Genomic DNA, 15,309 nt, shown 5'->3' on the forward strand with positions numbered 1-15,309 from the left:
AACACCAAGTGTAATATTTTCACAACAGTACTAACAAAACCACTGATTGTGAGAAGCAGAGTTAATGACTTCGAATACTTGATGATATGATCAAGAGTTTCAGTGAGAAGGGGGCTGAGTCTATCAAATTTAAAAGCGTCCTACTATGGGGGTGTGGGGGAGAAAAATAGTTCCAATTATCAAACTCAGCATCCGAGTCTTTTCTTATCAGAAAAAACCTGCTTCTGAGCAACAGTTTCATCTTTGCCCTGAAATTCGGCTACTGTGGGGACTGCTGAAAGTACTCTGCCTGGTATCTGAAGAAAGCTTTTCTTCATATAATTTCATTTACATAATTAGCATTATTTTAAGCACATTTGTAGTTCTCTACATTCACAATACGTATAACTAATTATATGGCAAGAGCATACAATTACTACGTTACATCACATGTGCATTTTCTACATGGTTTTGAATCCTTCTATCAAATGCTAATAGAAATTCTAACCCTATGATAAACCTATTTTCAAACACTGCATGTGTTGTTTTTGTTGACTTTTTACAGTATTGTTTCCAGCAGGGCAAAGCTGGCAAGTTCACAGGAACACACGTTCAGGACTGCGTCCAAGCTACTTCCCTATGAATACTGCTACTCGTTGCCAATCAGATTAACTTTTTACTGCGATGTTACTGGCAAACACTGCTTACAAGGCTTAGATAACAATTTATTTCAAAAGCTGCTTGAAACGGGAAAAGCAATTGGACAACAGAACCATGAAACCAACCTTACAGAGTACTCCAACTCTTCAGAGTACCATCAAAATACAATAAATGAAAGAAACTTTCCTCTTCAGTTAAGTACTATCTCCCATATAACAGTAATATATCCAAAGAAGGCACATTCTTTCATTTGGAATTGTTTCCACTAAACATAATTAAAACTCTTCACATAATTAAAACTCTTCACATGTACACCATTCCACAGTTGCTGTAGCACCTGCAGACAGAGTAAGATCTGGGAAGGAGCCTTAGGATATTACATTATATGTAATAAAGTTGTGTGAAAACTTTCTGCATCAGTTTGTTTCCTTTTCAAAGCCAAACATTCTGGAATATATCTTAGTTAAAAACACCCAACATTTCTGGGAAAAAACAGATATTATATACAACAGAAGCTACGTAACACCCTTGGAGGAAAAAAGCCAGCTTTTTCAGAATAGCAAAAACACTGTCTCAAGTAAGCCTCAAAGTTTTGAGAATCAGGTTAAAGCTACAAGGAGATATTTAATTGGATATGTGAGGTAGACTACCTTGTAAAACTAAAACAGAAGCTAAGCTACACCAGTTAATCCCCTGAAGGCAAATTTCCTAACAAATGAATAGTAGCAAATTTAAGTACCGAATTTTTAGATAGAGAAACTCTTCGCCTGTAAGGCTTTTTACCTCAACCCTCCTGCAGAAGTGTTCAAGCTACAATATGAAGAAGAATAATTTCCTAATGCAAAAAAGGCTCTATCTAGTCAGAGTGACAAATTCATTTTGCCTCGTTTCCAGCACAATGAGATCATTCAGAAGTAAATGAAAATTCACAGATCAGCTAGGCTGATTATCAAACCAGTAACATTAAAAGAGCCTGCCCTATACATATTGCACTTAGTCCATCAGGTTTCTTGTCATAACTAAAGACCTTATTGCAGGAACTGATATAAATTCTTAGGAGTTAACAGAAGGGTATATGCCTTTTTTCTAAGAATGAAAAACATTTTAGGCTTCCTAGAAAGCACAGTATAGAATAGCTATAGCCCTAAAATTAAAAGGCTACTTATTAATAAAGGCAGATTTAAAACTGCTTCCAGATATTTCAAATGGTCCTGAAAATACAACTCTCATACCTCTAGAGAGCAACAGGACCTACACCAATAGGATACTGAAGGGACAGATAAAGTTACTGCAAAAACAAAATACAGTGCAAGGATAAAGCATGGTACACAGTTCTGGACTGTGGGTGAGAGAAAGAATATATGGATCCAAAAAGCCATTTTTAACTTGGTGCCCATTCATAGCCAAGAAAAAAATATCTAAACATAAAAAAGGGGGAAAAAAAATTTAAACCTTAAAAAGACAGAAAAATCCTCAAACACTATGATTACTAATGAAGAATATTATTTTTCCACGGTTTTCTTCATTTCCTTTATTAAAAGGGTACAGTATGAAGCTTCCTATCAAAGGCACTTTTAGTCCTGCTCAACTACATCAAAGCTGGGTTGGGCCAAGACCAAGGCAGCCCGTAACAGCGTGTAATAGCCCAGTGTCACATTAATGCTTATTGGCTGGTTTAAAATTGGGCCCAACATCACACTGGGGAGAAGGAAGAAAAGAAAAATTCCATTAAGTTTTTCCCTCTCAAGACAGTTTAACCTAAACAGAGATCAGATAAAAATAAATACACATATGTGTATATAGATAAATTCTATGTGTATATATATGTATATGCAGGCTGGAGTTTTACTTAGCTTTCTTTTTATCACACTGGTTAACAAGTAATTTGCAGCAGCTCAGGCTTCAACAAAATTTCTTTTGCTGCCAATGTATCAAAATTGGGGTAAGTACTGCCAATCAAAGCAACAGACCAGCTGTCAACTACTGCCACCTCACCAAGGGCACATTTCACAACTTGAAATATTTAAGTCCTGCATTTCATCCATACTAGAATTGCTTCCCCCATTGCAATTGCATTTGTTATACATGGTAAATATTCCTTTAATTATCTGACTCTACTTCTAAAACCAAGTCCTCAGTGTAAGTTCAGCACAGGCTAGGTGTCCCTACTCGGCAAAAAAACCCACATGTAGTCCAAACAAGTTTTGTACGTGCCTCACAATAAATTTAAAAAAATAGACTGTAAAGGAAAATCTTTATCAGAAGCCAACAGCTTCAACTCATAGAGGAGAGACACCTACCACTCCATCTGCAATCTTCCAATCTGCACAACTTTCGTATTTTTGCAGTTGCTTTTCAAACAGTTGTGCTATGGCTCGATGGACAAGTTCATACTGCTCCTATAGTAGATTACCAGATAAAAATTAGTGCGCAAGATCTTTATCATATGATAATATACCATCATTCTTTGTAGAGATTTATTTCAAAACAAGCTATACCTTTGTCTGTACTGCAGAATGCCTCTGTGTCCTCATTTCCTGTATTAAATTAAATACATTGAATTCTTCGGGAATTTTCTGAAACATAGAAGAAAGTCAACTACATTGACAAAACCGTTTGTCAGAACAGCAATACAAAAGCCGTTAGACATCCAAAAGTACGTTTAGCTTCTGTAGGTAAAGCAAATCTGTTCTCTCTACATTGCAGCTATGAAGATTTTTTTTAAAAAAGCAATTACTCTCCAGAACTGGTTTTAAACATTTGATTTAGAACAGATGAGAGCATTTCAAGTATTTTGAAAATTAGACATGTAATGAAAGCTTTAATATGACACTGCAACATTAATGATGCTTCACAACTGAAAAATCCCAAAACTAAGTTATCCCTGTATATTTCAAGTATCAGGCCTCAAGAGCTGCAAGATCAGCAGAGATGTTGATAAAGTTGAATTTAAAAAACCACTTTATATTGAAATATATTTTATAAATCTGTAATTTTACAGTGACTTTTTAGGTATAAGCTTGCTGTCAAAGGAAATGAAGTACATACTGAAGCATGAATGCAATGAAACCAAACGTCAACCTGTCAAAAAAGTTCTGGTCTTAAACATTTTACTCTTCTAGAACATTCAAGAGCTCAATCACTGTTATAAAATGACAGAATGACAAAAAAATCCGCTCTTTTAAGATTCCTTACCCCAGCTTTAAGCAAATTCCATGTATAATCTATGGCACAAATAGCTCCTGTTCTTCCACACCCTGCACTATGAACATAAACAGTTACGGTATGTTAGAAATTATTTTAATTGGTTAAATATACACTATACGCTTTATGTTTCCAGAGTCCACGTGAAAACAAATATCAAAATTTCTCAATTATCATTTTAAACTCAATCTGACACTATAATGTCTTAAAAATGAAAAAATTAACAGTGAAAAATGCAAAATGGAGCATTGACATTTTTAATGCAAGTTTTTCATAGCCAGTTGGAACTGTAATCATGAAAGATGCTTCAATGCTGACATTTTTATTCCCACTTTTGTCGCACTATTCCTAGTGACCACTGCTACAACAGTAAGGATGTCAAAATTTAATGATAGATATGTTAAATGACAGAACAGAATACCTTTAAAGATTTCCCACATTTTTCTGATTTAGTATCATCTCTGTATTTTCTTCTTGTTATTAAAAAAACTTAAATCTGAAAGTTATAAAAATGATAGCGAACTATCACTTTTATCCTACCTAGCAGTATGAATTTCTCTATTTTACACAAAGAGTTTTAACACATGTATACTTGTTACATTATATTTACACTGCAGTCGTGAATGTTGGTTCTTTACAACATTGACATTCAAGAGAAATAGGACAAAGTGAAATGGATTTCAGTGCTAAGTAAGTTTCTTATGCTTTTGGACCTCGATTACTTTAAAATGACAAGCTGAAAAAGAAGGCAGCTAAAGACAATATATTTCTATACACTTTAAGAGAATAACCAAGTTCTAAACAGTTAATAAGCCCCAACAATCTAACATTACCTGGCTTATGAATCTGAATTCAGTTATTCTGATATATAATGCATTAACTTTTGTTGCTTAAAAAAAGCATCAAATATCATAGGCAAGAACTTTCCAGACTTACTGTCGGAAATTGTCAATTCACCAAAACACTTTTATGGCAGTTTAGCTTCAACAGTCCTTCTGTTCGCCATATTTCAGATCCAAGATGAAACTGCTGCTCAGAAGCAAAGACTTACCAACCAGAATCTACAGCCTGCTCATTAGAAATATTTTTTGTTATACTAGAAGACAGGTAGAAGAGTGCTTAGGTTGTGATGTACCTGCCATGTAGTCTTTCCAACTGAAAATGGAACCTTGACTCCCAGACCTGATTTGCAGTGATCTTCAAAGTCTGTTTTGCCCTAATGAGGACTTAAATGTCTTAAGAACCACAAAATTGTTTCCCCTTCAAAGACTAAATCTCTTCTGATTGATATTCTGTCTTGAACTGAAGTAGAAGCAAAATTTCACTGTCATGCGTTTTAAGACAGTGAAGACTGATTTTGAGCCAAGTTTTGACATGAAGAAATATTCCTTTTTAGGAAACTAACTACTGATTTAGACTCAAACTACTTCATCTCATACCAAAAGCCTAGACTTCAAAAAAAATTTAAATGTATATAAACTTAAAAATTAAATATATTTGATACCTGCAGTGTATGCAGATTGGTACATCTTCATGTTCCTGGTATTCTCTCATCAAACTGATCATATCCAGAATAGAATCAAAAGATGAAGGGACATCATGGTCAGGCCAGTTAACATAATGAAATTGATATACACTACGAGTCTCCTAAGGGAAAAGGAGGGGGAAATGCATTAATGATAACACATATTTGAGGAGTTTGCATGAGATAATTAGTTCAATGAACTTTCACTTTTTCCATGATAAAGTGTGGACAAGCAAAGCCATTTACTTTATTAAAAACCCCCAAACTTACAGCTTATACCACTTAGAAAAACTCAAGGCAAACGCTGTGGTATTTTGAGTGCTGCTAATGCACAGAAGAAAGAACTATGGGGCAGTTCACACAAGCCCCTCTCTATAATATATTGGTTAAAAGTCCTACAACATTGAACTGTGTTAGAAGATTCTCTGTCCTTACAGTCTAAAACTTCGAAAGAGAGAAAGAAAGGGAAAGTCCACCATGAAAGGTTCTTTCTCCAATCATACTCCAGTAACTTACATTAAAAAAAAATGGGGGGCAGGGAATAGTTACTGTTTTGTCACATTACAAAATGAAGTGTGTACATTCACATGCAGAAGGAAATTAAGAAAGTGAGAGAAATAATTCAGGTGGTATCTAAACACCGATCACACTTGCAACAACAGCAGGTACACTTTTGTTCTATTTAGCTCATATTACAGAAGTACTAAAAGACAACTAAGAAGCAAGCTTTGGAACAGCCTAATCACTCAGCTACCTAAATCCCTGAAAGGCCAAATCCTCTTTCTCACTATTACCTAAATCATCTGCAATACAACTAGTTCTACTGCACCTTTCCACACTGTTGTCACACCTCTGGATTCTCGTATGCCCTCAAAGTAATGTCCTAGAGAAGCATATGACTTTTTTGATCAACGTTACAGGTTGCAAGTTTCAAGACCTATGCTACCTTCTACGTCGTTATTTGAGAAGCAACATAGTGGGCCCCTTGAGCATGGAAATGTATATCATCTTCCAATTGAACAAACTATTTTTGATGCTTTACTTTTGCCAGACTTGTGGAAACACTGTAGCTAGTAAAAGCAAGAGAAAATCCAGCCTAAGAAAAGGCATTTTAAAAATCCAACTGATTATGTAAAACCTCATCAGTAAGGAGGAAGAAAACTTACCGCTGCCTAAATAAGGCCCACCAAGAACTAACTTAATTAGATTAAAAGAGACAAACCCAGTGATTTTTCACATTAGCAGAACTGCCAGGAAAAAGAATTATTCAAATTTAGGCTTTTTATATGGAAACTAAAAATGAAAAGGAGTCTTCATAGTCCTTTTTTACTGCCACTTTTTAAGAAAGAACCTGATGTTTTAGCTTAAAATAATCTTCAAGTTTCAAACTGGTTTTCCTCATAGAAACTAAAGTAACTTTGTATATTTAAATGAATTTTAAAATTCTTTTGTGTAGTATTTTGTATGATTCTCCATCAAAAAGTTTAAAGAAGTGACAAAACTTTTTGTTATTCTGGAAAACCAGAGAAGGAACTTAAAAGGATATTACTCTATACCACAAATACCTATTTTTCCTCCCCAGTTCTACACTTAGAATTCCTCAAAGTAAGATGAAATCTGTAACTCATTACCAAAATGTGGGTTTTCTGTATGCCCACAGAAATCCTGAAGCAAAGGTTAAGTCTGAAGAAAGATAGTTTTATCAGCCACATAAGTTCAATATCAACCTATCTTGTTAATTCTTTCAATTACAATACTCCTTAAAGGAACAGAAACTTTGGGCTCTTTGCTAAGATCAAAACCATGGCACAAATTGTAGCTTTTTGTTACTACTTAAGTTTTATGTAGTACACAGGTATCTTATACAAACTATTAAAATTAACCGGAACAGAACTCAGGGAAGTGGTCAAACATGATTTGCATGTATAGTATATGCAAGCAAAACAAATTAACTAGTTTCTGAAGTAACCGGTTCTCATGCTATTCAGGTATTAAAAGTAATATTAAATTAAATTAAAATAAAATTAAATTAAATTCTGCTTTGGGGTTTTTGACATCTCATCAGTTAACCTTCATGTTTTTCTAGGACAGCTCTACACTTACTGACAGTTGCTTTGCAGACAAATCAAGTCACCTCAAACCTGACGCTTATGTATAAGTTTGCAAGAAAAGCTTAAATCATCCATTCTTAACAGTTACATGAAAATGCAAGTGCTTTTCATTTCACTGAAAATATGACAATTTCCACAATTAACATAACATACTCAGTTTATGAAGTAGGTCTCATGTTTTACAGTAGTTTGCGTCACAAGTTTTCACTGAGATGAATAAACTCAATTTCTTCCATAAAGAGACTAATTGTAACCACTTACAGTTGCCAACTTAACAAACAGTGGAAATAAACAGGTTTACCAAATACTTGTCTGGTAAGCCAATTCTACATATTGAACACTAGGATATCAAATCTTCAAGAATTCCAAAGCCTTGAGCTCACTCTTAATAGTACATTTCTATCTTGACCCTTGAATATGCTACATACAATTCCCCCATCCAAAAGTTCCCCCAGCAAAAAGACAGTGCAACTCAGTTTAATCGAGAACATTCCATATTTTTACATGTATTTCAATTACAAGAAGAGTGACTTTTTACAAGCTAGAATGAGAAACTTTGGGGGTGGAGGGGAAATACCACTAAGTTGTCGTCATTCTTGCTTTATTTATTTGGCAATACAAATATAGAAATGGACATAAGAAGTGTCTTTTTAACATTGTAAAACAATGACAATAAGTATAGGGCAAATTCTAACAAGCACACAGACTTCATCCAAAAAGAAGCTAACCAGGTGGAGTTAGAGGAAACAGATGGCAAGTTTGTTTGATTTTTTTTAAAAAACAAACAAACAAAAAGTCTGATTCAGTTTGTCATGGTATTTTTAGTTGAGGTAAACAGCGAAATTCTCCTAGGGTGACAGTAGCTTTGTAGTTCTTAACACATGATATTGAAGACCATCACACAACTTTGGCTAAACAAGAACATATATAAAAGACAAGGAAACAGTTTCACTACTCTTTTCTTAGACGCTAAGCTTTTAACATCACTTCTAAACTTGATGCTTTACATACAGAACTAAAAAAGTGAAGATATTTTCAGGAGCTTCCTTCATTGTATCATTTCAGAAACCTTTGAGCAACCGCTTGTTGGCACCAGACATGATCATATACTTACATTTTGAAATTCAAGTAATAATGTTCTAATGAAGTAATCTGTTCTTGCTTGCTCAGCTTCCTAAACATGAGAAAACAGTAATAAATTGGGGAAAAAAAAGATTAATATACACCACACAGATTATAACTAAAAACCCAAACTTTAAACTCAGGTGTCTTAATGTACTGGTTTTGTACTACAATTTCCCCAAAAGATGAGCAATCAAAACACTGATTTTAAAACAGCAGCAACTTAGCTTGCTACAAAAGATACTGTGGAAGATGTCACTTTTACTTAAAATAAAAATGGGAGTTTTCAACCAGTAAGTGTCTAGCCTGGTCTTGAAACCAACAGTAAACCTTGTAAGAGTATTTCAAAGTACTCCCTTTTCTTTTTTTTTCTCCATAAATTTATATTTAATGTACAGATTGCCTCCCACAGCCATCCTTCTATAACACTCCTGCTGTATAAACTTCAGCCTCTAATCACTTTATCCTATGACATCTTTCATTCCACACACACACACACACCCCTTATTATTTTCACTTAAGGATGCATCTGAATGGATCATTGTAATTATCTTCGTTGTGGTCAAAAAGCAGTCTCTAGGCTCCTGGGATGTTCAAATATGCCTTTGGAACATCAAGGAAAGTTTATGCTGTAGACACCAAACAATATTACTGTACCTAAAATATCAGTAATATCACAATTTGAAGATGCATTCAAAAGCTTAGCGTTACAGCTTCCACAGTGAATTTAGGAGACTGCACATATGCTTTAACATGTTCCCATCGGCTACTGGGATTTTACCATTTACCAATCAAGAAAGCAATTGCAACACTTTACAGGTTTAAAGGAGATAATGCCTAACTAGCAGCTAATGGAGCCCATATACATCATTGTATCCAAAGATAAGACATTCTCAGATGTCAAATACAACATACACACAATTCCTTTTCTCTAATACTTACCAGGTATGCAACCACCACTTACTAGGTACAGGGTAAAAACCCAAAAGTAAAACCCACAAAAAAACAAACTCACAAGTCAATTTTTAAATCAAATTAAGGTAGGCAAAGGGTACTTGGAATCTTTACAGACCAAAATTTCTAAGTATATGCTTTCTTGACAAGATGAACTTGAAGCGTACTTAATTCTTCGTAGGCTATTTCAAAGTAGTATTAGGAATAGCTTGATAAACTGGCATGCTAGCTCTTTCTGAGCACCTTAAAACATTTCGGCTAGAAGACAGCAGCAATTCACATCCAAACCCACGTACATCTGAATTAAGGAGAAGGAAAAAAACTAAACAAAATAGTTTTGAGATCAATCTGGAATGGAACAATTCCACTGTATTAGAGTAAGTGAGCAGGCAAAGGCCAATCATGAACTGCAGTGTAAAAAGTTACAGTAAGATAATTTATACTGATGACAGTTATAATCAACACTTCAATGCCAGGTTTTGTTCATATCCGAATAGTAACTAATAGAACATAATAGAACCTGATTAAACTACCAGGTGGCAAGATTAAACATAAAGACATGAAGAAGTGTTTTCCTCCAACAACACAATGATGTGAATGTCAGAAAGAGTAAGTGACGAAAATCATAACTCAAAAATAAAGTTGACAAATTCATCATCCACTGCATTATAAAAATACTGATAATCCAGAGGCAACATCCAATTAAGGAAGTCCTGTTAGTCTGCTGCTGGAAGCTGACAGCAAATACAAGAAGGATCACCCTATATATGGCTTTTTTTCTGTTCTCTTCCCCTAAGTAATTAGGCAGTCATTGAACACAATGTGATAGGCCAGAGGGAATAAAGATACATAAACAGGTGTGTACAGAGGAAACTGGATGCTATCCCACACGTAAGGAATGCTAACCATATTGATTTTGGTGGCTATGCTCCCACATACCATATATCCTCACTCATACCCTGAAAACTTCCCAATTCATGAAGTGAATTTCTGGTATGTAAGCGGTCCCCTTTTGTGAAATGGTGATTGCACTATGACTTTTCACTACCAAGGAAAGGTGATTGCAGAAACCCACACCCATCTCATGCGATGCCAAGATGACAGCTGCCAAAAGAATTACTTTCAATTCCCTACTGTGCCTGGTGTAGCAGACATCCATGGTCCCCCTTCCTGCCTATTAATCTGCCTGATACCCTTCTGTTATGATTTATGAGCAAATATCAGACCTGGAAGAGGCCCTAGTACTTAAGCTCAGCAATCAGAACTCCTGATAACACAAACACAACGTGCGACAAACTTTCAAGGTTTCCTCCATCTTTCTGGAATCATAGCTTACTTGACAGTTATCCCCCAGCGACCTCTCCAGGAAAAGATTCAGACCTCATGGTGATCTGCTATTCATTTTTGGTTTGATTTTAAAGGCAACAATAGAAACAAAGGAAGTATTTTCAAATAAACCTGTATCTGTTACCAACAGAAACAAGTGAAGAAATTTAGTTTAGTTTCCATTTTCTTTCTTCATGCAACTTAAAGAAAATCGCCTGTTCCAGTGTTACTGTCATTACTCGTGCACATCTGGAACACGCAAGTCATAATGGACAGAAACAACACATACAAATATTATTTGATTTCTTAAGTATGGTACATTCAAAATCACATCATGTAAAGCTGAAGAAATGATACATAAAAAGATACAAGACCGAGACACACAAGTTTCCTACTTAAAAAAAATTACAAAATCATGAAGGATTTAAAAAAAAAACCAACACAACCACACAGCTTAAACACACACATTGTTTTCCACTACATTCCTTTGAGAGTCTTTGTGTAAAATTTGGTACCAAACAATTAAACAAGCATTTGTTTAGTAATACAAACTATTAGTTGAACAGTTATTTTAAGTTATAAAAGCATTAAATACTCCAAAATTAATTTCTAAAGCTTTATACTTACACAAGAAACACGAAATGGTCCAAACGTTACAGCTGCTTCTCCATACAGAGGCCAGTAACGTTCACATTTTTTCTGTTAAAGCAAAGAACACTAATTTAATTCATGCGTAGTACTGAAAAATGATGATTAACAGAAGCAGAGTAGACACAACGATAACCTCAAATGCCTTATTCTCTCTCTTATTTGGTGTTTTGCCTTACCATCTGCCTACTGGTGCCTTGCTGGACTTCTTTTAAGATAGTAAAATGTCTTTTCTTTTGGACACCAAAAAAAAAAAAATCCACCAAAGCCAAACCCCTAGATTACCAATTAATATAGCCAAAAGACACTTTGTAAATTAGGACATGAACTTATAGGTATGAAAATAAGACTGCCTACATATGCACAAGCACACATCATACAGAGGGAGGCAAAGAGAGCTAATTTAGCTTTTGAGAAAGCTTGGAGTTCACAATTCTGGGCCATTTTTTTTTTTTTTTCCCCTCAGGTCAGAATTTAGCAGAGACATTTAGAATCTTAGAACCACTTAGGTTGGAAAAGGCGCTTAAGATCATCAAGTCCAACCATTCACCCAGCACTGCCAAGTCCACAACTAAACCATCTCCCTAAGCACCACATGTACACATTTTTTAAACACCTCCAGCGATGGTGATACCACCATCTCCCTGGGCAGCCTGTGCCAATGCTTGACCACCCTTTCAGGGAAGAAATTTTTCCTAATATCTAACCTCAACCTACTCTGGTGCAACTCGAAGCCGTTTCCTCTCATTCCATCACTTGTTACCTGGGAGAAGAGACCGACCCCCACCTGCCTACAGCCTCCTGTCAGGGAGCTGTAGAGAGCAGTAAGGTCCCCCCTGAGCCCCCTCCTCTCCAGGCTGAACAGCCCCAGGTCCCCCAGCTGCTCCTCACCAGACTTGTGCCCCAGACCCTTCACCAGCTGCGTTGCCCCTCTCTGGACACGCTCCAGCCCCTCAACGTCCCTCCTGAAGTGAGGGGCCCAAAGCTGAACCCCGTGTTCGAGGTGCGGCCTCACCAGTGCCCAGTGCGGGGGGACGGTCACTGCCCTGGCCCTGCTGGCCACACTGTTTCAGATGCCAGCCAGGACGCTGCTGGCCTTCTGCCCCCCCGGGCACACGGCTGGCTCCTGCCCAGGGCTGTCACCCAGCCCCCCCAGGCCCTTCCCCCCAGGCAGTTCCCAGCCCCCTGCCCCAGCCCGTCGCTGCGCGGGGCTGGTGTGACCCAGGGGCAGGACCCGGCACTGAGCCCTGTTGAACCTCCTACAAGTGGCCTCGGCCCATCGGCCCGGCCTGCCCAGCCCCCTCTGCAGAGCCCCCTGCCCTCCCGCAGGTCAGCACTGCCCCCAGCTCGGTGTCACCTGCAAACCGACCGAGGGTGCACTCGGTCCCCTCGTCCAGATCGTTGATGAAGACATTAAACAGGGCTGGCCCCTATACTGTGGATATTTAAAAGACAGGCTGGTTTTGCACCTGTATGAGTTAACAGGAAATTCTGAAGGACTCTGGGTTTTGATAGTTGGCCTATATCCCACAAAGAGCAAGATTTTTTTCCATACTAACATGATCAGAAAGAAACCATTGATACACTTCTGCACACAGACACATATATTTATTCCACTATGAGGACATCTAAATAATAACGTAACACTATAAATGGAGCAAAGAAAAGCTGTCACACTCACTATTTTCTGTGCATACTAATATAAGGATAGCCATTCTCATTCAACCTTGCAGATTATTTTTACAGTTATGGATTTGGCACATGAAGCCTCACAGGCATTGGCATACTGCCTGCACAGCCAATGCTCATTCAGTTTTGCATACATACCCTTCCCATTTCAAATTCTCGACAGGCCATTACAATTATCTGAAAAGAAAAAAAAATGCTTGAAATTAGCAAGTTTTAGATGGAGTAACTTCACCAACGCTTTACTGCTTGTTTCTGCCTGGGCAGCTACTGTTACTCCTTAATTGGTTACTACTGAAGAGACTAGTTAATACTATTTTCTTACTGGCAGATGCATACTCCTTTAAATTCTAAAATGGTATCCAAGCTTTATCCTGGACAAAATGATCTACAACACTAATACAACGTTTCAAGGTTACTTAATTTGAACTCACTGTAATCCTGTACAAACACGTTATTTATTTATTCAGCCTGACTATGGAGTCTGAACTTAATAACAAAAATATAGAACCATTTTCTAACTGGAAGAAATAACTATATTTACCTAAAATGACATAGACTACATAAAAAAGGTGCAAAAACTTATCTAAAAAACAAGAATCAAACTTCTTGGGGGAAGCTATTTCAGATACATTAACATGAACAGCACAATAAAAATGCACCAACAGGTAAGCTATTTGTTACAATAAGTAACCATGACTTAAGTGTCTAATAAAGCAAAAAAATATTTTCAGAAATAATTTGTTGAACATATGTGATTTTAACAGTACTTCAAAGTTGACTCCTGACAATCGCTTTTTAAACAGATGTAGAATATATAAAACAGTAAGTAAACCAAATTTAGCTTAAGTAGAAAGGTAGGCACTTTTTTTTTTTCCACATGCTGCTTCTGTATCTCATTTTGTTAGTCCACATTAAGTCAGAGTCAAGATTTGAGAAGTCAATGGACTAAATCACTGTCAACAATTTCGGTAATGGTACAATCATTGTGCCATGAAATAGGGCAATACCGAATTCTGGTTTTTAAGTAGGTACTTACAGCAACATTGTATTCCCATATCATCCTCCAGAAGTCTATTACTGTATTTGCTAATGGTCCCTGCGTAGCAACATATGCTTTTGGCCCATGTACTCCCTAGGATTGCACAAAGGAACCATTAATGTTTATAAAGAAAACTTATCTGCACCAAATAAGAAAGGCTTTAGGTTATAATCATGCAAAATTAGAATTATTTTTGATTCAACAGTAAGAGTAAGAGTGAATATGAAATTAGTGCCATTGACATTAGTGAGAATTTTGCTGGTGATTTCAAGGGGGCCCAAGATTACAACAGCTACTGTGCTGCCAGAGACTGTAACAGAAAACATTAAATTTCTGCATGTTCAGATTCTGAAGATGCCCTTTAAGTCCACATTTTGTTACTCAAACATTTAACAACAAAAATTTCAAAATCTTTCTGCTAAAAAGCATCCCCTTCAACAAATTTAAGTTCCCTTCTTCCAGTAATATCACATTTCAAGTAAAACAAGTTTTAAAATTTATTTTATATAAAGCTGGAAGACATTTACATTCAGCTTTTCAAGCTAAACATTTGAGAATAAGGTTTATAAGAACACCTGTTTCTGAATAAACATTACTGTGCAGAAACAGCACCAGAATAAGGCTACAAGGAAAGCCAAAGATATTCACACTTTGAAACAAAAGTGTAACAGGCTTTTAGCCAAATTGTGGTTTCTCTTTAAGAATGTTGAATATAATTCCATTGCCACACTTCTGCCATGAACAGCAAGAAGTGCATATTAACATAGACAATTTGTGTCAAAGGCCTCATTTATTATCCCTAAAAACAGCCTCTCAAAATACGGTATTTTTAACACTACCAACTGTTAAAATAATCGGTATCTGAATTCTCCTATGGCATAAAGTTCCAATTTGCTTGTCTGTGTCATAAAATGAGAAAGCAAGGGGGTCTACTTTGAACCTCATGACTCAGTGGGAAGATCTCCTTTACCCTCTTATGGCTTTGATCTCTATAACCTATTTCCAATTCTATTCTGACTTTATTTCTGTTTGATTTACCTCTGTGCATTTGC

At 36.4% G+C, this 15,309-nt stretch overlaps 1 protein-coding gene across 2 annotated transcripts in view; it reads right to left on the reverse strand.

Annotated features, from left to right (window-relative positions):
• The window catches only part of PTPN12 (protein tyrosine phosphatase non-receptor type 12), a 78,215-nt gene that overhangs the window by 25,337 nt on the left and 37,569 nt on the right, over nucleotides 1–15,309 (reverse strand). For both annotated transcript variants that reach the window (XM_055711333.1, XM_055711332.1), the window contains exons 4-11: nucleotides 14,255–14,350; nucleotides 13,357–13,395; nucleotides 11,509–11,580; nucleotides 8,594–8,653; nucleotides 5,348–5,490; nucleotides 3,835–3,901; nucleotides 3,138–3,215; nucleotides 2,940–3,038 (exon numbers count right to left, since the gene is read on the reverse strand). In XM_055711333.1, coding sequence (XP_055567308.1) covers nucleotides 2,940–3,038; nucleotides 3,138–3,215; nucleotides 3,835–3,901; nucleotides 5,348–5,490; nucleotides 8,594–8,653; nucleotides 11,509–11,580; nucleotides 13,357–13,395; nucleotides 14,255–14,278 — 582 coding nt within the window. In that variant the 5' untranslated portion in view covers nucleotides 14,279–14,350. The remainder of the gene's footprint in view (nucleotides 1–2,939; nucleotides 3,039–3,137; nucleotides 3,216–3,834; nucleotides 3,902–5,347; nucleotides 5,491–8,593; nucleotides 8,654–11,508; nucleotides 11,581–13,356; nucleotides 13,396–14,254; nucleotides 14,351–15,309) is intronic.

The sequence above is a fragment of the Falco cherrug genome, chromosome 5 (genome assembly GCF_023634085.1).
Source record: "Falco cherrug isolate bFalChe1 chromosome 5, bFalChe1.pri, whole genome shotgun sequence".
NCBI classification, from domain to species: Eukaryota; Metazoa; Chordata; class Aves; order Falconiformes; family Falconidae; genus Falco; species Falco cherrug.